The sequence below is a fragment of the Colletotrichum scovillei genome, assembly GCF_011075155.1.
Source record: "Colletotrichum scovillei strain TJNH1 chromosome Unknown Contig00006, whole genome shotgun sequence".
NCBI lineage: Eukaryota > Fungi > Ascomycota > Sordariomycetes > Glomerellales > Glomerellaceae > Colletotrichum > Colletotrichum scovillei.
In genome coordinates this window covers 36109-58311 of record NW_023336264.1, presented here as the reverse complement: position 1 = coordinate 58311, position 22203 = coordinate 36109, and the positions used below count along the sequence as shown (strand labels likewise).

General features: G+C 51.9%; 7 protein-coding genes across 7 annotated transcripts; 2 read left to right on the top strand and 5 right to left on the bottom strand.

Moving 5' to 3' along the window:
- Positions 1–42: 42 nt before the first annotated feature.
- Positions 43–2314, bottom strand: HER10_EVM0002911 (uncharacterized protein; the record flags this gene model as incomplete). Its single annotated transcript, XM_035472604.1, has 3 exons — positions 43–1656; positions 1707–2023; positions 2239–2314. 3 exons carry the CDS (start codon positions 2312–2314, stop codon positions 43–45), a joined length of 2007 nt encoding a protein of 668 aa, XP_035332338.1.
- Positions 2315–3136: 822 nt separating this feature from the next.
- On the bottom strand, positions 3137–7433 carry HER10_EVM0004427 (uncharacterized protein; the record flags this gene model as incomplete). The annotated part of the gene is made up of 5 exons (XM_035474074.1): positions 3137–3840; positions 3893–4539; positions 4599–5024; positions 6155–6233; positions 7412–7433. 5 exons carry the CDS (start codon positions 7431–7433, stop codon positions 3137–3139), a joined length of 1878 nt encoding a protein of 625 aa, XP_035332499.1.
- Positions 7434–7589: 156 nt separating this feature from the next.
- On the top strand, positions 7590–8040 carry HER10_EVM0002319 (aspartate aminotransferase; the record flags this gene model as incomplete). Its single annotated transcript, XM_035472035.1, is given in 2 exon segments — positions 7590–8018; positions 8032–8040. The coding sequence occupies 2 exon segments, from the start codon at positions 7590–7592 to the stop codon at positions 8038–8040; spliced, it is 438 nt and encodes a 145-aa protein (XP_035332265.1).
- HER10_EVM0006064 (carbamoyl-phosphate synthase subunit L) lies at positions 7612–10754 on the bottom strand. The gene is made up of 3 exons (XM_035475661.1): positions 8515–10754; positions 8370–8448; positions 7612–8316 (listed from the first exon to the last, which is right to left on the bottom strand). The coding sequence occupies exons 1-3, from the start codon at positions 10539–10541 to the stop codon at positions 8254–8256; spliced, it is 2169 nt and encodes a 722-aa protein (XP_035332720.1). The 5' UTR covers positions 10542–10754; the 3' UTR covers positions 7612–8253.
- Positions 10755–10899: 145 nt separating this feature from the next.
- On the top strand, positions 10900–11980 carry HER10_EVM0000316 (pyridoxamine 5'-phosphate oxidase). The gene is made up of 3 exons (XM_035470103.1): positions 10900–11170; positions 11273–11447; positions 11507–11980. Exons 1-3 carry the CDS (start codon positions 11060–11062, stop codon positions 11911–11913), a joined length of 693 nt encoding a protein of 230 aa, XP_035332022.1. The 5' UTR covers positions 10900–11059; the 3' UTR covers positions 11914–11980.
- A 1142-nt stretch (positions 11981–13122) lies between these two features.
- Positions 13123–15060, bottom strand: HER10_EVM0007806 (methyltransferase). Its single transcript, XM_035477350.1, has 3 exons — positions 13528–15060; positions 13345–13468; positions 13123–13280 (listed from the first exon to the last, which is right to left on the bottom strand). Exons 1-3 carry the CDS (start codon positions 14495–14497, stop codon positions 13250–13252), a joined length of 1125 nt encoding a protein of 374 aa, XP_035332928.1. The 5' UTR covers positions 14498–15060; the 3' UTR covers positions 13123–13249.
- Positions 15061–17220: 2160 nt separating this feature from the next.
- HER10_EVM0004120 (glutamine synthetase) lies at positions 17221–20285 on the bottom strand. Its single transcript, XM_035473773.1, has 4 exons — positions 19366–20285; positions 18989–19289; positions 18246–18935; positions 17221–18174 (listed from the first exon to the last, which is right to left on the bottom strand). Exons 1-4 carry the CDS (start codon positions 19793–19795, stop codon positions 18144–18146), a joined length of 1452 nt encoding a protein of 483 aa, XP_035332464.1. The 5' UTR covers positions 19796–20285; the 3' UTR covers positions 17221–18143.
- Between the last annotated feature and the right edge of the window lie 1918 nt (positions 20286–22203).

Here is a 22203-nt window from a genome sequence, read left to right as displayed (position 1 = left end):
TTGAGATACTGGAGTCTCTCCTTAAAAATCAATAACATAAAGCTAGTGTTCACAGAAGTTCCATTCCGTCTTGAGCCAATCAGCCTCCTTCTCTTTCATCCACGTTCTTTCAGCCATCAGCTCCTTCCTCAGCTCCTTGGCCTGTTCCATTCCGATGGGCCACCTGTCTCTACTAAGGCTCTGTTCCCAACTCTCTCGAGCCTTCAACCAAGCTTCTTCGGAGTTAACCCACTCTTCCTGAGCCGTTTCCCACTGAATCAATCCCTGGTCATCTGATGCTGGCACGGGCAATGGACCAGTCTTAGGCTCAGCAGGCCACCAGTGTTTCTGCTGAGGCGGCACGTTTGACGTGCTGATGATAGGAATGGCTGGATCGACGAGGAAGAGAGCTACAATCTTCCTATGACCAGGCTTTGAGGGATCTGCCAGCTTGAAGGGAGAAACTCGGTGTTGGAGGAGGTTAGGGAAGAATAATGCCCGGCCTCCTTTCGTCTGTACTGATCCCACATTCTGAAATGTGTGGCCCCGAGGTTCGATTGCGAATGCCTGCTTGATACTCCACCAGTCGTACTGCTCATAGTCGAGCGACGTTCGTGACTCAGAATCATCAAGGTCTTCTCTGTTGGCACATGTCCGGAAGTTGAGAGTGCAGTCCGTGATGTTCTCACAATCGTAGTAGTACAGTGCTGTGCTGACAATATGTTCGTTCAAAAGACCTTCTGTATGCCAAGAGCCACCTTTGTATGCAGGGTTCTCTGGCGTGAGATGGATATTGGCCAACTTGACAATGACTTGACAGCGGTCTTTGCATCCAAAGAAGCCACTGCTTCTGATGTCGGAAGCGGCGAATTTGACGTAATCTTTTGCCTCGGGGTCAGCGTCAGGAAGGGCAGGGCCATGAGTCTCTCTGAACCAGGCTTTGTCACGAGCGTTGCGCTCCGGATCCTTTCGGTTTCGTGGAACTTCTCCCTCGGCAAGAGGACGTGCCTGGGGCCTGCATGCACGGCGTCGACCGCAAATGTCCGGACAAGGGCACATTGGCTTCTGAACATTGGATGTTACGAGACGCTGAATCGCAAACTTTTCCTCCCAGTTGTAGATAAGATCCCAAGCTGGTAAAGACTTCTCAATGAGCTGCTCGATGATTGGATAGAGGTGAGCCTGCTCTACAGGATGAAGGTTGTTGATGTAGCTTGCAATTCTGGCTTTTCCAGTCATTCGATCGAGGTCCACATCGCATGGTAGCCATTGAAACTCCCTGCTCAACACCTTGTTTCTCGAAGTGTTCCTCCAAGAAGTGGTGGGAGATAGTGTAGCCTCCGCCTTTGTCGGCTGGCGTATTGTAGTACCCATGCCGCAGTAGTCAAGAGCGTCATCGACGCCGATTGTGCGGTCATGAAGCACCTTAGAGCTACCGTATACCAAGGGCCAGAGGGAGGGGTGAACTAGATCCAAGACTTGATCATTGCTGTTAGGGTGCCAGTCTTTGCAGTCTGAGGGGACATCCTCAAGTGGCTTGATAGCATCTTGGATAGACTTGGCGAACTCGGGGGTAAGGATGCTGTCAGACTTGATGACGGCAGTACAGTAATCGTAGACCGGCATAAGCCCTGTCTGTTCATACACTACCGCCTTCTTCCGCAGTTCACTGATGCACTGGAGGTCGTTAGCGCTGACACACTGTATGAAGACACAAGTCACCTTACCGCATCGGCCATAGAAGGAGTGAAGTGAGCATACTCGATATACGATGCCCAGTCGATTGTCAAAGCCTCCGATTTCCACTTTGAAGCAATACTATCGTCTTTGACCTTGAGCCACCACTGAGGTTTATCAGACAATTCGTTGACAACCCTCAGCATACAACATTCGCGAACCAGAAGCGTGACGGCTTCCCATTCGCCCAAGAACAAAACAGGAAATCTCTCTTTCAGGCTCGGCATATGTCCAAGATTAAGACCTGCCCCGGGACGTTCGACAACCAGTTGTTCCAGAGTCAATTGAAACGTATCAGTGATCGTGACTGGACTTCAGGCCTCTGTAGGCTCACCTTGAATGCGCGATGGTGGTATCTCCATACCGCCTGCTTAATGAGGAGGTTGAGACACTTGAACGAGAAGGCATTGAAATCGAGCTCGGTGTTCTTTTCAATCCAATATTTCGCATCAGATACGTCGGGGTCTTTCGGGCCAGCCCAATTGTCGAAGGCTTCTTGTTGATTGTCAGTAAACTTGACACGCTCGTGCTCGTGCTTCATGAATTCCTCCTCGTCGGAGGTGAGAGGCACGGGACTGCTAAAGGCTTGAGTGGCCATAGCGCAGACCGGTATGTGGAAGGATGGATCGTGTTGTAATGAAGAGGCTTGGTGAGATGCTGTTGTTGCACAGTCTATAAGTAAGGTGAAATACTTTATATATGTATATTTCTAGGTGTTGACTACCTGTGAAGTAATAAGAACCCCTGAAATTCTGTATATCGTGAAAGACTTAGGCAGAAGTGTGGGTTCACTTAATTAAAAAGTTTAATCCTGCAGGCAGCATGAACAGAATCCCTTGTACAAGACTTAACATCCCGAAACCCCACCGGCCATTCCAAAAATGGTTGCGGCGATCAAACTAGCGATAGGCTGTTGCTGAGCATTGACTCACATGCTCCAGCTAGACAAGGATAACGTGTCGGCCACTGGATCGATAACTACACGAATAGGCAGGTCGACGTTAGCTTCCTCGGCTGCGCCTAACAAAGTGAAATGTTCTCGTTTCAACGTCCCCCAGTGAAATGGATGAGATACGTGGCATCTGTTAGAACCATCACAAATGGCTCACAAATTCTATCATCATGGGATTCTAAAGGTGTGTAAGGTGGTTTATGTTTCAAATATCGATGCCCCCAACTAGCGTAAAGACGAGCTACTCTGTGAATCCGATCAATTCGGCTGGATTCTATCCAGATATTGGAATTCCAAAATCTCACTATTATCCTTCAAGCCGTCTCCGTAAAAAGATGAAAGATGTGAGTGGAAATCAAAAGAATTATTGCTCTTGGCCCTCAGCAAGAAAGTCTGCAAGCCTTTCGCTCCTGTTATCACCGCAAAGCTTCATGTCCTTGTGTTATTTCGCCTTCATTCAGCATGTGTCTAGGACTTTGGCCCCGACTCAATGTTTTCCTCCTCTTCGAAAAGATACAACGTAGGCTCAGGCTCGTTTTTCTTGCGCATAATATAGCGCTTAAACCACCATGGCAAGACCTCCAATAGTTGATAAGACGCATGCCGCCTGGTAGAAACCGAGAAAACGTCATCAAGTTCTTCAAGAGAGCGCTGCTTCGTCTCTGGAAGGAATAGAAATATTAGAGTCAAGCATATAACGCCAAAGACAGAATAAAGTGTGAAGACTCCCTGGGGCTTGATGGCCTGGAGAAGTGGCGGGGATGTCTGTGCCACGACGATGGCCCAAAAGTTGTTCGTTGCGACGGCCCAAGCCATGCCAACCTCACGATGTGATAGAGGGAAAACCTCGGCCGAGTAGACAAACGCCACTGGTCCCTCCCCCGGACCATAGAATGCGGCGAAGATATAAATGAACAAGCAGATAACACCGAGGTGCGAGGGACTACTGTGCGGAATGTAGAAGGCCATGCCTGCTGCTAGCATAGCCCAGCACATGTTCGGAAAGGTGACTAACAGCAGCGCTCTGCGGCCCCAGCGATCAATGGTCCATAAAGCCGGGATCGCGAAAAGGAACATTGCCATACCATATCCCCATGAGGCGAGAAGAGCAATGGTGTTACTTGCCCCTGCTTCCTCAAAGAGCGTCGAGGAGTAAAATGACATGAGATTGACTGCAGTTATTAGTCAAGCGTTCTCGAACATTTCGGAAGTACGTTATCCTACCTCCAAAAAACTGCTGAGCAGCCATGATAATACCTGATGCTTGTGTCGCCCGACGGATTCTGGGGACGGTAAATAACTCCACGCATCTGGTGAACAAGTTGCTGTCACCAAGCCCGTCAGCCTCCACTAATTCTTGCTCCTTTTCAAGCTGAGCGTTGACGAAGTAAAGATCCCTAGCGGCGAGTAAATTGTTGCCACGTAGTCTCAGGAGTGACTCGTAGGCTTGGACAAACTTGCGCTTCTTCAATAGCCAGCGGGGTGATTCAGGTGTAAAGTAGATTCCCAGGAGTAAAGGTACTGCGGGGATCATGGCGGAACCAAGTTGAAGTCTCCAGGCGATATCCCCAAATCCAACTACAGCGAGATTTGCAAGGAATCCAAGCATGATCCCAAAAGCGCTGAAAAGTTGCCACGACATGACAAGAGCTCCACGTATGTTATGTGGTGAGTTTTCGGCCGAGAATACGGGTACAGTAACTTCTTTCAGTCCCATTCCCATGCCGAGAAGAATTCGACAGATCAAGATCTGTGGCCAAGTCTGGCAAAGGGCTTGGCCTACGGGGCCGAGAATGCTGAAGATGGCGCCCAGGAAGATTGCACCGCGTCTTCCAAACCAGTTGTTGACGGGATCAGACAGCCAACAAGCGCTATTAGTACGGACAGGTAGTCAGTGATATGTCCATTATGGAATTGGCGAAGGACTCACATGACACAAATAGCCATGTACGGTGCGCTGTTGATGGCACCAATTATCCAGGAGTTTCTTGCACATGTTCCAGCTATTATGCAGGCCTCGCCTTTGTCCGCGATCCCAAATGCTTGCGGGAAAGATAAATTTGCTCCATTTGACCCTGTTTGGTCCCAGCCCTGTATTGCTGCGCTGACCGAGTTCATAAGAATGGTGAAGTAGAGAGCTTTAGGATGCCTCCAGCGATGCTCGATCTCGTTTCTCAGAACGACTCGATCCTCTTCAGTCAGCTCCGGTATGTCTTCGTAGGCTTTCGGAGTCTGTGCAGCCAACGTCCCCTTTTCGAAGTAGGTGATTTCGTTTTGAAGGCCAAGGCCGATGGCGAAGAGTCTTGCATCGATCTTGAGCTGTTCTCGGGGAATACCTTCAAGAGGGTTGCTTGGCCTGTGAGTCCATCGTCTTAGTAAGAAGCATAGGATTGAACCGGGCTCCTTGGTGGTAGCCTACTCTCCAGTGGCCATCTGGCTTTCACTGCGGCGAGGATTGTCATGGCGACTTATTTCGATAGCGTTGCCCACTTCAAAGCCGCCCTTGAAGCTTAGACGGTCAGTTGATGATTTGATCAGGTATGGATGTATGTTGAGACTTACATGGTATCATTTTTCTCTAGAGGTGAACTCGACATCTTGGCGGCTGATGGTTTGATACAGGAATGGGAGAGGTGGAAGGGTTGAAATCTGGCAACAGAGCACCTTCTTGTCTCAGGGAGACTTGTGGGACGACGAGAGAACGGCGGAAGAACCCACAAGTAGTAATACCTATGGCTGATGAACCTTGAAAGACAGGCGCTGCAGTAACTATTGACGTGTGTGGATCTTACGAGGTACCAAGTCTTCAGATTCGGCTGTCGGCAGTCCAAAAGGTTGTTGGAATGGAATTTCAAGTTTTGTCAACGATGTAGTATTTTGTCGACGTAATGCATTTTCAGTTGGGTCAAGTCACCCCCCTTTTTGACGAGAGTCTCAGGGCTCGAAGGGTACATAAATCAAGATAACCCTGTGCCGGATGGCCGTCTTGAAATCCGCGACGACGGCATACGATACCTGAATTCTAACGTGGATGGCATTCGTAAAATGACTTGGCTAGGTTTTGGGAGAAGGGCCCTCTAAAGTCCATCTATCTGTCACATGTGTTTCCGAACAGGAAAGAATCGCCTCAATGTCTTAGCTAGGTAGGCGGCATGAATATCTGTGGAGCTCAGAAGAACTTTAGAATAATCACAAATGTGACCTCTGTGGCCCTTACCCCTTCTTCAATTATGTTCTACTTTTCTGGCAGGTTGATCCATCGTCAAACACCGTCCATTTGATGCCGTTTTCGAATGCGTACCTCTTTAACACTATGTAGCGCAAGACGCTTCAAAATCTCGCGAATTTTGATGTTCGTGTAGTAATCAATGATGGTTCTCAAGATCTTGGTTCAGCACAAGGAAATTGCGCCATAAACAGCGCGCTGCGTAAGCCATGGCGCCAGCTCGAGTACCACGCGAAATGTTAAAGTCGTATTGAACTGACATGTCGACTTGTATCCTATGCGAGAAATTCCCCGCTGAGGAAAGAAAAGACCATGCGGTTCTCCAACTGCTGCTCCAGGCTTGCTTCATGGAGTTTGAGATAACGAAAAGTAACAGTTGGGGGCTTGATAAGCTGTTCAAAGGTTCTCGTCAAAGTCCAACACCGCAGTGGCTTAATGGGGCCGAGCTTTCGACTGCATCTTCCTTCTAATCCTGGCCGCGGTATCGGTGCAACCCCGAACCCGTTGAAGCAGGTCATTGGCCGCTCATTTGTCGAATGTGTTGTGTGAACTTGTCTTATATGTGGCAGTGGACAGTTTTTGTTGCTTAGTAGTGCTAATCAAGTGAGAGCGAATGACTTTAAAGAAGTTTGAACCGGGGCTCTTACAATGTTCGGTCTCGTCTCGACTTTCCTTCCCAGTCGGTGACGAAGGGTGGAGACGCTTCGTCGCGGCCCATCCTCTCGCCCCGTCTTAAGGGCGCATGATATGTCAAGACATGCTTAACGCTGGACGCAGAACATAAGTTTGGCAAAGCGCCGCAATTATGAAATAAGGATAAGAAGAGCAACAGACACACATCTTGGGCTTTTTCAATCAACTCATCATCTCCAATCGGTGAATTAGAGCACCGGTACGAGCTGCAACATCAAATCTGAGGCCCAGTTCACCACATCAACCAACGTCATGGTCCAGATCAAAGCTTTCGAGGTAGAAGAGTGGATGGATCGTCTCGAGACAACGCCTGGTGCTCTAAACATTGCCGAAACATGCTGCGAGTCTGTGTCGATCAAGGAGTTGACAGAGCTGTCGAGCGACAAGTCGGCTGCGGGCCCCCTTGACATTGCAACCCGACGAATGACTTACGGCGCCATTTACGGATCAGAGAAGACGCGCCAGCAGATCGCCAACATGTACGCAAACGATGTTTCGGGCTCTCTCCCCAGCGATCAAGTTGTCATTACGCAGGGAGCCATCGTTGCCAACTTCCTCACTCTCTACACCCTCGTCGGCAAGAATGATCATGTAATCTGTGTATACCCGACCTACCAACAGCTGTACGAAGTTCCCAAAAGCTTGGGCGCTGATGTTAGCCTCTGGAAATTGAAGGCTGAGAATGGATATATCCCGGACATTCGAGAGCTACAAGACCTGGTGCGAGAAAATACCAAGGTGATACAACCATACTTCAGACGAGCAGCTCCCACGGCTAACTCGTAGGACTAGATGATCATTATCAACAATCCCAACAATCCCACTGGAGTCACTATACCTAAGCATGTTCTAGAAGATATCGTCGCGTTTGCCAAGTCGAGAAACATCATTGTCATGGCCGACGAGGTATATCGACCACTCTTCCACAGCCTTCCTGTAGGAGAAAGCATGCCCCCATCGATCCTGTCATTGGGCTATGACCAAACCATTTCTACCTCGAGTATGTCGAAAGCTTTCTCTCTTGCCGGCATCCGCGTGGGATGGATCGCATCGAGAGACCCTGGAATCATTGAGGCCGTCAAGAGTGCGCGGAACTACACGACCATCAGCGTCTCGCAACTTGACGATCAAGTGGCCGGCTATGCTCTCTCGGATGCGGTCAGACCAAACCTCATCAATAGAAACATCGAGCTTGCCAGGACAAACCTTGAGATCCTCGAGACCTTTATCGAGAAGCACCAGTCTGTTTGCTCCTGGGTTAAGCCCACAGCCGGTACAACGGCAATGATTGGTTTTCGAAGAGGCGATGAACCAGTTCGAGATGACGAGTTCTGTCTTGAACTTCTCAAAGAGACTGGGGTTTTGATCATGCCTGGGTCTACCTGTTTTGGTGAGGGCGTTGACTTCAAGGGCCAAATGCGCTTCGGTTACGTATGTCGGACAGAAGTGCTGAAAGAAGGCCTGGAGAAACTGAGTGTTTATCTGGAGAAGAGCTTCCACTGATTGTGTTTAAAGGGGAACACTCTGAGTAGGCATATTTGGGTCGACATAGGACTTGGCACAAGTACCTATCCTCTGCAATAGAAGCGAACCGTTAATCTTAGCCTAGTCGCTGTGTAAACTTCAAACCAGTATCCCTTTCTCTTGTAAATCGATCACCGCCCGCTCATGACTCTTCTGTAGCTTCTTCCTCAAATTGTACCAAGACCGTTCCGGCTTTGCAGATATCCTAAGACAGTGTCAGTGAGGGGCGTGCAACTTTGGGAAAAGAGGACTACTCACGCCTTCCTTATGCGCCAGCTTCTTTACCACGCCGTTTTGGGGTGACCGAATAACAGTCTCCATCTTCATAGACTCGATACTGTGTGTCAAAGTTAGCCACTGGAAGTCATCTTGTGACCGCGGTCTTGGGTCGGGTGGTACTGACACAACCAACGGGGCTCCCTTAGCTACGGCTTGCCCTTCTTCCACTTCGTTCTTCAGAATCTTACAAGGCATTGGTGCAACGACAGACGCGGTGACCTCCTTCAAACCGAGGGCCTTCTCGAACCAGCTTGGTGGCAGAAGAGAAAGCTCGGTCTTGATGCCATGTTGGAACACAGCAATCTTGGTATCCTGCTCATTCTGTGCATTCTGCACAACCGTCGACTCCAATCTCTCGTTGGGAAAGAACGTTGTCAACGCATTTGTTGACGACGATCTTGGTTGAAATTTGCTGATGAGGTTCTCGAAAACCTTGGGTGGCTCCTCTCCTTTCCTTGTTACGCGCGCCTCAAAGAGTTGATGGGACTTCTGTGTGATGCTGACTTCCACAACTTCTCCCTCTTGCTCACTGTATGAATCGAGCACCTTGAAGGCAAACTTGCGCTCGCTGAGGGTGCTGGCCTCGCCAAAGCCTAAGCTACCTCCATGGGGAGCAGCATGTGATAGTTGTGGGGATAACGAGCTGAGGGCAGCCTGGACAAATACTTCGTCATGGATTGGCCGCGGCTTAAAGAGCTCATCTCTCCACTTGTCGATAAACCCTGTCTCGACATCGCCTTCTATGAAAGCTGGGGATCGGCAAAGACGTTTAAGGAACTCGATATTGGTGCTGAGACCGACTACCTCATACTCACGGAGAGCCAGCTCTAGCCTGCGGATAGCTGTTTCTCTGTCCTTGCCGCGAACAATCAACTTGGCAATCATGCCATCGTAGGCTTCCGAGACAGTATCACCCTGGATAAAGCCGGCGTCGATGCGAATGTCCTCGTTCGTCTTCGGCGTGGTGAGGTGAATCAACTTGCCTGAATCGGGCATGAAGCCCTTCTCCGGATTTTCGGCATAGATACGAGCCTCAATGGCTGCACCGTGCTGTTTGATGTTCTCCACAATCTCCTCCTGTGTCATAGGTAGCTTCTCCCCAGCAGCGACGCGGAATTGCCATTCGACGAGATCGGTGCCGGTGACCATTTCACTAACGGGATGCTCGACTTGCAATCGGGTGTTCATCTCCATGAAGTAAAAGTCGCCAGTGTCCTTGTCGAGAATGAACTCAACAGTGCCAGCGCCAACATAGTTGACGGCCAAAGCAGCCTTCCTGGCCTTCTCCCAAAGATCGAGACGAGTTTCTTCGTCCAAATCCGGCGCTGGAGACTCCTCAAGAATCTTCTGGTGTCGTCTTTGTACACTGCAGTCACGCTCCCCTAGAGCAACGCAGTTGCCCAGCTTATCCGCAAACACCTGCACCTCAACATGGCGAGGGCGCACAATGTACTTCTCCACCAACATGACCTCGCCACCCTCGCCAAAGGATGCGCGGGCTTCGGCACGAGCACTACCAAGCTGGGCGGCAAACTCGTCCTCGGTCATAACGATGCGCATTCCTTTTCCACCACCGCCCTTGACACTCTTGAGCAGCACTGGGAACTTGATGTTCTTTGCGTGTTCCAATAGTTGTGCCTCCCCCTGATCGGAGCCATGGTACCCTGGAACACAGGGGACGCCGGCGTCGGTCATAATGATCTTGCTTCGTGCCTTGTCGCCCATATCGGTCATTGCCTGCGCCGGAGGCCCAACGAAGACGATGCCCTCCTTTTCGCATCTCTCGGCAAATCGAGAGTTCTCAGACAGAAAGCCGTAGCCAGGATGAAGGGCTTGTATGCCGTTCTTCTTGGCTAGGGAGATGATGCGTTCGCCGTCTAGGTACGCTCTTGCGTCGCCCAGGTTCAAGGAATGCGGGGAGCACGCGGCATGCTGGCTGTTGCTGTCGGGGTCTGTATAGATAGTCGTCGTCTTGATTCCTAACCTGTCCGCAGTCTTGTGGATTCGCAGAGCAATCTCGCCACGGTTTGCGATAAGGAGAGAGGTAATGGGTGTAATTTGGCTCGAAGCCGGCACCTTCTGGCCAGCGGCAGTGGAGAGGAGCCGAGGGAGGGGTCGGACGAGCCGGTGCTTCGCTTTCATGGAACGCATGATGGATGACTGAAGCTTTGTGACGTGGATTTCAAGCTTGGGGTATCAATTGGATGTTCATGGAGAGAAGGAGAAGAACGCGAAGTTGGTGGCAGAGGAGGAAAGCGCAGAGCTCAATGCGAGTGCCCCAGGTAACCCGAGGTCTCAAAGCAGCTTCGGCTTGTTGCGCTCGATCATCTTGGAACAAGCGGTGCCGACAATAGCCGTGGGTGCTGAAAGCCGCTGAAGGGCGACCCCGGATTTCAGGCGGGACGTGCTAACTGCTAAGGTCCGGTAAACTGCCCCCAAGCCGCCTTAGGTAAGGCGACTGTTGATAAGATTCGCATGCAAGTTCCTCGACGTCATTCCGCGATAACATGGAAGGTCCGATAGCTCTGCCCCGCATTAGTCAGCGTGGGCTGGGACCTTGCGCCCATCTTTCCTCTCCAGCCCGGTCGATCCAGACAGGGCTCCTTCGAAGGAAGCTCACGATACGTTACCCAACATCCACACACACTGTCAAGAACAGCTTCACCAACATGGATCAACAAGTCCCTCTCAACTACGAAGCTTCGGCTGGCGAGACCAACAAGCAAGTCACGGCAACTCTTCCTCAAGAAGTCGTACAATGCTTGGAGAATGCTCGATTCGTAAGCTCTCAGTTCTTCTGCCCACCTCATTCAAGCTTTGCAATGGCTCTTCACCACAACACCAATGTAGACATGTAGCTGACGAGACTGCCGCGTCGATAGCTTCACCTGGCGACATGTACCGACAACACGCCGAACGTCTCTCTCATGAACTACACCTATCTGCCATCCTCGAACCACTCGGCCGGCCCCGTTATTGTCATGACCACGAACCCCGCCTCGAGAAAAACACAGAACCTTCTTTCGAACCCCAACGTGTCTCTATTGGTACATGACTGTATGTTATAGCTCTATTGTGGTAGCGTGTTCGTAAAGATTGCTGACGGCTTCGTTCAGGGTCTTCCCATCGGCCGCCGACGTCTGGCCGACGACCTTCAGGCGGCAGCCCCGGCCCAGAGCACCGCTCCAGCCTTGCATCCCTCCTATTGAATCTTAACACCGCGGCGGTCTCTAGTATTAGTGCTACAATCAATGGCACCGCCAGACTGGTTGATAACGGTTCGGAAGAGGAGAAGTTCTACCGCGAGGCGCACCTGGAAAACAACACCTTTGACGAAGGCCAGAGCTTCAACCCAAGTGTTCAGGCCGAGGATGGTGGCAGGGGATGTTTTGTCGCCGGTGAGGAAGTACGAGTTATCGTGGTCAAGATCAAGGACGTGAGAATCAGTGATTGGAAGGGTGCAGTGCGGGATTACGTGCTGACAGAGGAGACCGCTGCTCCCCAGCTCAATGGCATACGGTAGGATAATCTGGAATCCAAGTAACAATACCATTGATGTCTGAGCCATATATCAAAGACTTGACGACCTCATGTGAGACAACACTGGCGGGCGTATCTTGGATGAAGCCGTCAAGAGGCCTCCCTTGTCAAAGTCTTGACGCCCCTGAGCTTGCTTCGAGATTTTTACGCGGCTATTGCTATGCCTCGTAAACCCAAATGCTATGTATGTGACTGGTCGCGAAGGAGACAAGGATCCCACAAGAAGCATCCATGATGATGCCAAATGGACGGGCAGTGATCACCATTTAGACTCGAATTAGACTCGATTTAGACTCATGGATTGACATGAGGCTTACACAGTACACTGGGTAGAAGTGGGCTAGGCACGATTCGACGCCCCAACCGATACTTTATATCCCTGGCCATTGAGCATCTTCTAGTATAGGATTCTAGTATTTGACGTCCTTATGAGACGCCGTCATTGGATATTTAAAGGCTACTCGTCAGTTCATAGAACCGATGAGAGTTTGCGTAGCGTGGTGCATGATCGTCGGAACACTACATTTCCGTCAGTACCTTATTAGAAGTGTGGCAGCTGGTTGAGGCATCATTTAATGATACCACAACAGCAAGTACTCTACTGGATAACGCAAAGCATTTTCCACAGGTGTCTGGGCAGCAAAGACAAGGTTGCAGTAGAGAAAAAATAGGTAGCGTAGCGTTGGGCATCGGGCGAACTGAGGGGGTCTAGGCATGTTGGACCACCAACCTTGCAGCGCGTAGGCTAGCTGCAGCGGCAGGCAGAGTGAAACATTCAGGGATCAAGGCCTCTCGGGAGTTTCTGTAGCGGGTTTGAAGCTCGGCACATTTTGTTTTGAGCCAAGTGGGATCTCTTTAAGCATAGCGTGCGCCGGTGTGCCAGTCAGGACCAGGTTTAGGGGCGACACGGATAAAGGGCGAAATGGAGGCTGATCGGAAGTTTTGGGAGGGTTGCACAGGTTTAGAGTGCATATTTAGACTCGACCAGAGCCACCGCCGGTTGGCACCGAGGAAAGCCCGAGGGTTCTTGACTCGGGTCCGCAGAGTCCGACGAAGGGATCACATCGGCAGATAACCGACCGACCGACCGCGGGGTTAGTCAAATCCCGCGGGGTGTGGTAGTTCGTGCCGGCATCGAAGTGTGTGAATGGAAGAGTGCTGGAGGACTAGGGATGGAATGCTTCAGTCATTTTGGGGGTAAGTCAATGGATATAAATCCAAGTGACGTGAGTTCATTATAGTAGGTAAGTATTCTCTATGGGTATAATCCTGCCCATTCTTCTATACAGAGTAGATAGAATCGATTAGGTCAAGTCCGATCACAAAGGCTTCCTCGCTGTGACAAATGATCTACATAGCAAAAGTCAGTCAACTGTTTCCCAGTCAAGTTACAACCGTATCTCGAGAAACCTACACTTTGCCATACGCCTCGTTTGCGGTATCGCGCGACTCCTTGTGGACTCTCTTCAGGAGACTCCGGGTATCATTCTCATCCCAACCCCCCCTGCCAAAGACTGCCAACGAGTAATTCTCCAAGCCTGGTGACGTGTTAGTTGAGGAAACTTGAACTTGTTAAGAGTACGGACTCTGAACATACCGTATTCCAGCATCTGAGCAAATTGTGCTCCTTTTCTGACCATCTTTTCATCATGTCCCACAGCCTGTATGGGAACCAGATCCGACCAACGCGCCACCTTCTCAAAACCAACCTCAGAAAACATGGCGGGAATCTTTGGTGTCGGGTCAAAGTCCACGCCAGCAATCTTGGCCATTTCCGAGAACCGCACCTCGAACTCGCGACATGCCGTCATCCCGCCGTGATTCTCCTCCTCAGCCGTGGACGCGACGGGCTCGTCTCCGCTGCTGTCAATGAGGTCGAAGTACCTCGTCCTTACTTCGGCGAACTCAATCTGTCCACCGGGCTTGAGATGTTCGTACGCTTGCCGGAAAAGCGCCTTCCAGTCCGAGACGCCCCCGCCAACGAGGTTCCTCATGTGCACAAAGTCCAAGCTGTCCTTCTCACGAGCCCAGTCACGGTTTGCATCTTCTACTTCAAAGGCGACGTTGGCCGGCACAGTCGTGGGTAAGAGTGCGGCGGAGATGTCGATTCCCATGATCTTGGCCAGAGGGTACTGCTCGCCCATCTCAACGGCCCAATTGCCGGTCCCAGAACCAATGTCGAGAATGTTGAGAGGTCTGTCCTTGGGAAGCTTCGCCGCCGTCAGACCACCTTCTAGACATAGCTTGAATAGTTGGTGCTGAATTTCTAGACGAGCTCGCTCGGATTCGTCATTGGGCATTAGTAGTACACCGGAACCGTGGTATGTGTGACCATAAGCGCGGATGGGCGGGAGCTCGTCAACAGAGACGGAGCTGAAATCAGACCCGGCATCTGAGTCGTCTTCGTCGCCGTCGTCGGCATCTTGGGTATTGTCTGTTCGAGATGGCCTCCTCCGTTCTTTGTGGTCCGTCCGGTTTCTTGTGACACCGGCACCGGCACCTTCGCCCCTGCGTCGATGGCCATCGCCGATGCCGGGATCACCAACAGCGTCAACGTCCTCACCCATTTCGGCGAGCTTCAGAAAGGCCTCCGCTAGAAAACCGTTACCAGGATTTTCTCTTAACTCTAGCTGGCGTCAATGTCGTATCTTTGTCGCGTCTCTACGTTTGCAAAGAAACTTTAGTGGTCTGTTACTCTCTTAGAGCGACTCACTACGGATACACGGATGTTGTCTTCGCTCGCCAGATTTCCCAAAATGGGGACTCAATCGTGGGCCCGGCCGCCTCGGGTGTAATATGGCCACACGTGGGATGGCTGATGAAATTTCCCCAAAGGAGAATAGGAGGGAACGCAAGAGATGATAGATGAAATACCCAGGCCAATATGAGCGCGGGGAAAGGTGGGTTACGCACAGCGTATCAATATGGATACATGAAATGGTTTTTCCTGTCGAGGGTTGGCGGATGTCTTTGTATTCACCCCCTTGACGACCGGTGAGGTAGTCGATGAAAGGATACAAGGAAACGAAGGACAAGGGGAGCCCGTTGGTCTCTTGAATGTTGACAAAGGATGATGGCAGAACAAAGGGGACGAGGACTACGCAATGCACAAGACCAGACGGGAAAGGCTAATTTGAAAGGGGGGAGGGAGGACCTCATGAGGGAAATGGACATTTACCGCGGGATACTTCAGAGCTTGACTTGGACGGGATTCGATGGATGGAACCTCCACGTGTTGTGCATCATTTTTTCTCATTCTCACTCTCTATCCTCCCCTTGCTCCTCTGCCAGGATCTAACGCCATCAAATCACCCTTGGCTTCTGATCGGAGCACTTGTCCGCAAGGAGCCACTGGCTAGAGAGGAGACAGCATGGGAAGTGCGGGAGGCGGTCGACGGCGGGACATGGAGCATGGGATAGCATGGGATGTGCCGCCCAGGAATTGGTGAAATCCATGGAGAATTTGAAAACATGAGAGAAAAAAAAAAAATTCAAGCCGTTGAAAACTCCCCTCCCTCTCCCCCCGACAAAAGATGTGCATGCATGCATGCATGCAGAGAGGGACCAGGAGAACAACGGGGCGGCTGGGCTGTGGCTGGCAAGTTGCATTTACTCTTTGCGGCAAGCCATCTCAACTTCTCAAATCGTAACCTGCCCTACCCTGTGCTTGTCCACACGGGCAGGGCCTGAGCTTGCCTGCACTTGTACGGATAGTAGTGCTAGGATCAGAGAATGAGACAGGGTACTCATGGCACTCGAGCTTGAAGCACGGGTATGATTTTCAGGGCAAGGAACACTTGTGAAAAACACTTGCCAAAGAGAAACGCAAATCAAGTCAAATCCCGGTACACTCTCCGTACATTACATACTGGGCTTACGCCAGCAATGTCTCTTTAGGGTATCTAAAACTTCATCTTCTCTCGAGATCCCATATCATACGCGCAGGGGCGTCAGTTTGGCTACTCAGTATTCTTATCCGCGCAAGGGATCCTGAGTCGGATACTCACCTTGTTCGTGAGGTAATTCCCACCTCACCTGTCTTTCTTGTTCTTGTATTCTGCAGAAGGAATTCTAAACACCTCTCTACCATTTCACGCCGTCCGGTATACCAGGATACGGCACGCCTCCGAACTACCTTGTTCGGATGTTCCAGGGTCAACCGGAGCCAGGCTCAACCCGGCATTCTCTTCACGACCTCGGTCACTGATGTCTTACCTTGAGGGTGAGTACTGTACAGTACAGTATCGGTACTCTGAAATAGCTGCCCAGTCAAAGCACGTCTCGACGCGTCCTCCCAAGGATCGGGATGCCACCCCAAAAGTGAAGGTCTAGAATGGTCCTGGCGGGATACAACGCTAGCCGGCAGGATGCTTTGTTCAAGGGCGCTTGCTCGCTCTTTTCGAGAAAGGCTCGATCGCCAACGTGGTGGACATTGTGGGCGATAGGACTCGAGAGCGGTGAACGGTGAACGGTCCTGGGAGCGATTCCTCGCTTGCCCTCGAGTTCCACCGCAGAGATCGTTGGTTCCCTGGGTTGTCTTAGGTTCTGCAGGAAGCCCGGTCCGAACCGGCAGACCAACCGCGAAACGAGAGACCATTGTGATGACCGTTGCTTTGTAACTTGCCAACCGCCCTCCAGCGGAACTCTCCCGATGGCAAGAGGGCCTGACGACCTGTATCCGTATGAACTGCTCGCATCCTCACGCTGCCCACCAAAGCCACGAGGGAGAACAAGGCAGGGGGGCATGGGGCCGTGGTCGACTTGCCTTCCTTGGGAGCTCCAACCGCCCAGGGTGCCACGCAGTGTTTGCCTGTCAAATGGAGCTAACGGCGTGGCAATCATGTACGCTAGCCTCTGCGGATACAGCAGAGCAGAAGCTAGCCCGCTGCTCCATTGTCTGTGGTGGTGTAGCTGAAGTGACGCTGTTCTTCCCTTCCCTTCCCTTCCTTCCAGAAGCCCAGCCCAGTTCGGCACATGGATGATGGAATGTGGCAGTTGGCGAAATGAAAAATGGGTTCATCAATGCGGTGAGGCAACGCAAACCAATAGCTCGACGACTATCAAGCTTCAGGATCCGGATTCTCTCTGGGAATCAATATATCAGCTCCTACTGACGTACTTGACGTCAACGGCAATGTTTTGATGAGATGGTCCTTTTGGAAGAACCCCGTCACTTGGAGTATCTCGTAGCTGTTGGTTTCTAGGGATTTTATTCCCTCAAAATCAAGTACAGACCTTGGCACCTCGTATTGAGTAAATTTTCTGTCGATTCTTTCCTCGGGCCACCGTCAACGCCGCCCACAAAGACAGTGTTTCCCACCTCACCAGTCGTTGGCTTTTCATGAACACAGTTTAAGAGGACCTTGCAGAGTGCAGCTTGAGAATGAATGGACACCGAGCTTTCACTCGCATCGGAGCTTCCGGTTGCTGCTGCAGCGTCCCCTGTCTGGCATTGCCTCTGAGAGAGGGGAGGAGAGGGGTAGCGCAGCAGCGGCGCGACCAACGAACTTGAGCCTCTCTCTTGACTCACGTCTCCAACTTGTCACGGGCGGCGAACTTGACCGACATGAGGCCTCAACTCAGCTATCGCAAGCCAATGAAAGGGATGTGACCACTCGCAGCAGCCAACAAATCGTACGCCAGCTCCATCACATCATTTGCATGTACGACCCAGTTGAAAGGCACCTCGGCGCGCCGCTCAGAGGTAATGGGTCTCAACATAAGCTTCGAGCGCCCCCCTTCTGGGATTGGATCAGTGGTTCGCTCGCTCGTCACCGTTATGCACCAACGCACCAAGTTGTCACAAAAGGTGCATCCCACATCACCAATCAACCTCACCTCCATGTTATCCTTCACCCTGCACAGCAAAAGCCTTTCTCGAACACGATTTCGCCAGCCAATATCAGATGGCTAAACAGCCGCGGCTGGCGCTGCTCATACGTATATCAATATGTCGGCATTTGAAGAGGGTATCTAGATAGGGTCCCTTTGAACAACGCCGGGCAAAGTAGGTGAGGATGCGCAGCCAAGGCAAGGGAAGTGGAAATGTGACGGTGACCCCCGTCCATCTCGTGAGACGGCAAGGGCTTCGACGAGCTCCATAGTCGCGTGGCTTGACGTCTTTCCCGGGCTGATCCGATATGGGATAAAATATCTTAAAAAAGTCCAAACAAGTAGGTAGTAGAAAAACGCGCTCCGCCAAACTCCCAACGACTAGACCGTTTCGATGTACCGTTTTACCTCCCTGTGTAGGTACTTCGTTAGCCATATTCATCTTGATCACCATCAGATGTTGCTCCAAGGATTGTCACATACCAGTCTGTCACAGCCTCGTCCCAGACCCGAATTTCGTGATCTCTTGTTCCACCAAAATGATCGACAAAGTCATCACCGAACACTTCTCTTGCAATGCTCTCCTTTCGCATGAATCGATCATTTGCTTCACGCAGACTCTTTGCAAGCCGCACGCCCTTGTCAGCTTTACCGCCAACATCCTCGCCCTTGCCCAAAGGCGGGACGGGGATCTCCAGCTTCTTCTCCACACCCCGCCATCCGAGGGCAAGAATTGCCGCCAGAACGAAGAAAGGGTTGGTGTCTGCGCCCGGGACACGAACTTCGAATCGCGTTGCGCCAGGCTTCGATGTCGGTGGGGCGATGAGGCGAATTGATGCTGCTCTGTGCTCCAAGCCCCATGATACTGTCACTGGCGCCCAAAAGTTCTCGACAAGGCGTTTGTAGGAGTTGACTGTTGGCGCCAACATGGTCATGACATCTGGAAGACCCTCCAGCAAGCCGGCCAGGAAATGCCGGCCCAGGTCGGAGAGATTGGCGACGTCGGGGTACGGCGCATTCTCGTCCATCGTCTCCCGAGCGAAAAGATTCTTGCCATCCTTATCGACAATGGAAACGTGCATGTGTCCGCTGTTTCCAGGCAAGCCCTGCTTTGGTTTCGCCATGAAGCACGGCGTGATGCCGTATTTCGTTGCGACCGACTTGACAACGTACCTATGAGAAATGCGGTCAGTAGGATGCAAGCCTAAACGGATCGGCCAACTTACTTGAACAAGCTTGCTCTGTCGGCCATCTGTGCAATCTCTCCAAACTCAAGCGCGGCCTCAAAGACACCAGGGCCACTCTCCGTATGCCAACCCTCGATATCACACTTGAACTGAGAACAAGTCTCGAAAATGTCATAGAAGTAGTCCTTGTTGTGCACCGTCCGGGTCAAACTGTAGCCAAACATGCCCTCTGTTAGGGACGGCAAAGCTTGCGGGGGGTTCTCTTGCAAGTATCCGGCCGTTGAGCTCGAGGTTTCGGCGGAGCGGGTAGGCGCCTTGAATTGGTAGAACTCGTATTCGGCTGTGAGTGGGATCACGCGATTAGCTTGCCTTTTCTCCCAAACGAGAGCAATGACGGATCGTGTTTGCAAACTGACCTCCAGCCATGGCACCGTAGCCCTTGGCTTGCAACTTGGCTAGAGCATTCTTTAGCAGACCACGAGGGCACGCGCAAATGGGCTCTTGGGTATCCGGGTCGAAGAAGCTGACGAGGAAGAAGGGCACATTATCCTCCCAGGGTATGCGGCGGAAGCTAGAGAGATCAGGGATGGCAATCAGATCGTGGTAGCCGTTCTCGGCGTTGCTGATCTTGAGCTCCTTGATGTACGTCATATCGTGCATATCCCAGCCAAAGATGACAGAACAGAAGCCAAAGCCCGATTTGGCGACGGACAGGAACTTGTTCTTGGACACCAGCTTTCCTCGGAGCATGCCGTCGACATCGATACCGGCAAGCTTGACCTTGTTGTCATTCTTGAGAAGCTCGGGTAGCGACTCGATGGTCACGGCTTCGTTGGACGACGCCATTGTGGATTGAGATAAGAGGGTGAGAATGCGCGGGTGCAATGAAGCTACCAATTGACTTTGGATGGCGATGGATGGGACGAAAGCTCGCGGCTTGAAGTTGGGGTTGGAGTTGGAGGTGTGGTAGCAGCAAAGTCTGTTGTGGCAGAAGGACGAGAGGACAGAAGTGTTTGCTACTTTCTACGTGCGTGCGAACTGATAAATGAGGATGTCTAGAAGTAGGCCGTGGCAGAGGGCGGGAGAGAGAGAGAGAGGGAATGGTTCAGGAGAGCGCGCAAGAGACACGAGGAACAGATCGAGGCGGAACAAGATCGTGGGTCCTGAGCGAGGCGAGAGACTGGAGACGGAGGGACTTGAGGGACTTGAGGTCGGGATCTTGAGGGAACGCGGAAAGAGACGTGTAGGGCCAGCGGTACGGAGCAATTATCGTATCTTTGGAGAGGTATGTTATCCGTATGTGGGAATGTAAGGTAAGGTAGGTAGGTAGGTACTTGCGGAGTGAGCGAGCATTGAGCAGCAGCAAGAGTCGCAAGAGCAAGGAAGATAGCGCCGCTGCATACTGCCCGCGCACCCCCAGATGTTAACTCCAAAGTATCTTCCCATAGACATGTAGGTGAGCATATACATGGGCTAGCTCCAAGGTTCCCTCGTCTGCGGCAACTGGTGTGGATTGTCCCGCCGATAAGGGAGCGCGCGGCCAATGGAATGATGCGATTTGGGGATTTGGGGGAGCTGGGGAAGCCGAGTGACGACTGACAACCTGGAAATAACCTTGCCCTCCATTGCCTTGCGCATGCCCTTGATTGCGGTTTACGGTTTATGGTTTACCTAACGCTTCCGACTGAGCAATGACATCCGCCCGGAGCGCCAATCTGTTTACAACTTACTGTAAGCACGTTGAGACCTGAGTGTGGAAGGTAAGGTATCGAGCCGCGTGAGCTGTTTCCCATCCTGTTCCATGTGTCTTGTTCCTTGGCAATCGACGTCTGCTTCCCGGCCACCTACCTCTCGGCTCGACGCGGGGATACCATTAGCAGGTGAGCGGCACCCAGCGGCACAGAGCGAGGAAGGAGGGGGGAGGGACGCTGACTTTCTAGGTGCGTCATTGCGGCAGTCGCGCAGGCAACCTGGAAGACCGGGCTGAGGTGGCTAGACCGCGGTACGTTCCCAGGGGACGCACTGTCCGGGCCACGACTGCTCACCACCTCAGCTCAGTTCAGTGATGAGTCTCCTCGGTCGGTCTCCTCAACCTCAGGCACAGGCACTTCTTCCCGAGAATGGCAGGATCCCATGGGCGCCTTCCATCTGGTAGATGCGTGTCTTAGGTAAGTCAAAGCCTGGATGGGCAGGACGCAGGAAGGAGCCCAGGTGATCTGGGATGCTATTGCTGGATTGTGACAAAAATAATGGAATTGTCTCAACCGCCATTGGGGGCACTTGCTGTTGCAGCTGGCGACAACTTACTTTAGGTTGGTAGTCATCACTGTGTGAGTATATGAGAGATTTTTTGTGAAGACCAATATCTTCTCCATGCTTCCTCGCACGCTGTCTCCATCTCTGTCCACCTGTCTTCCTCCCTTACAACTTTCAAGCTGCTCTCACTCAGTCCCTCTCCACCAGTCAACAACATCACCACCATCGCTACTTCACCGTGAGCTTCTCTACTGTCGCCAACCCATCAACGCCAATCTTACCCCACGTCACGCCAACCGTTGCCCATCCCGCATGCTGCCGCGCTGTGTTGCTTGATTGACCTGAGACCGCGGCACACGGCTGCTCGATGCCAAAAGGAACATCCCCGAACCCAGATAGATCTCTTGGCCCCATGACGGCCAGATCCTCCGCGCTTGACTTGCCGACAGCGGGGAGTTCTGAAATGGAGGGGTTCACGATGGGGATTCAATTTCATCGGTCAATGACCCCTCTGCCGCCTCCACAGCCCGCTACCTACTATCGCTTCTACCCACCCTTGTCATATTCTATTGTCCGCTGATACCGCACACAGCTTTCTTTGCGCAACTTCTTTGTCGCCAGCGCGGCAAATATCTTCTTTGATCCTGTGCAATCGTCAACAATGACATTACTCGAGTACCTGCGCATCCTCGTCTCCATCGCTCGTACTGCCGCCTGCTCGCTCAACTGAAATCAATGTTCTACCGCCGCCCTCACACGGTTTACCCCCCCGGACGCCAGGCGTCTATCGGCACCGCCGCCCCTCGACTCGGGGAACCCCTCAGCGCGGTCCCGAGCCGCGATCTGCCACGATCCACGAATGATGAGTTTGTGAATGGTAATGGTTTCTCCGATGCGTCCGGACTCAAACACCACATGGACGTTTCTCATTCACCGTCAAGGCCCCCGGCTGCCCACATGACGATGTGAGCCTGAGAGGTGTGGAGGGGCTCCAACTG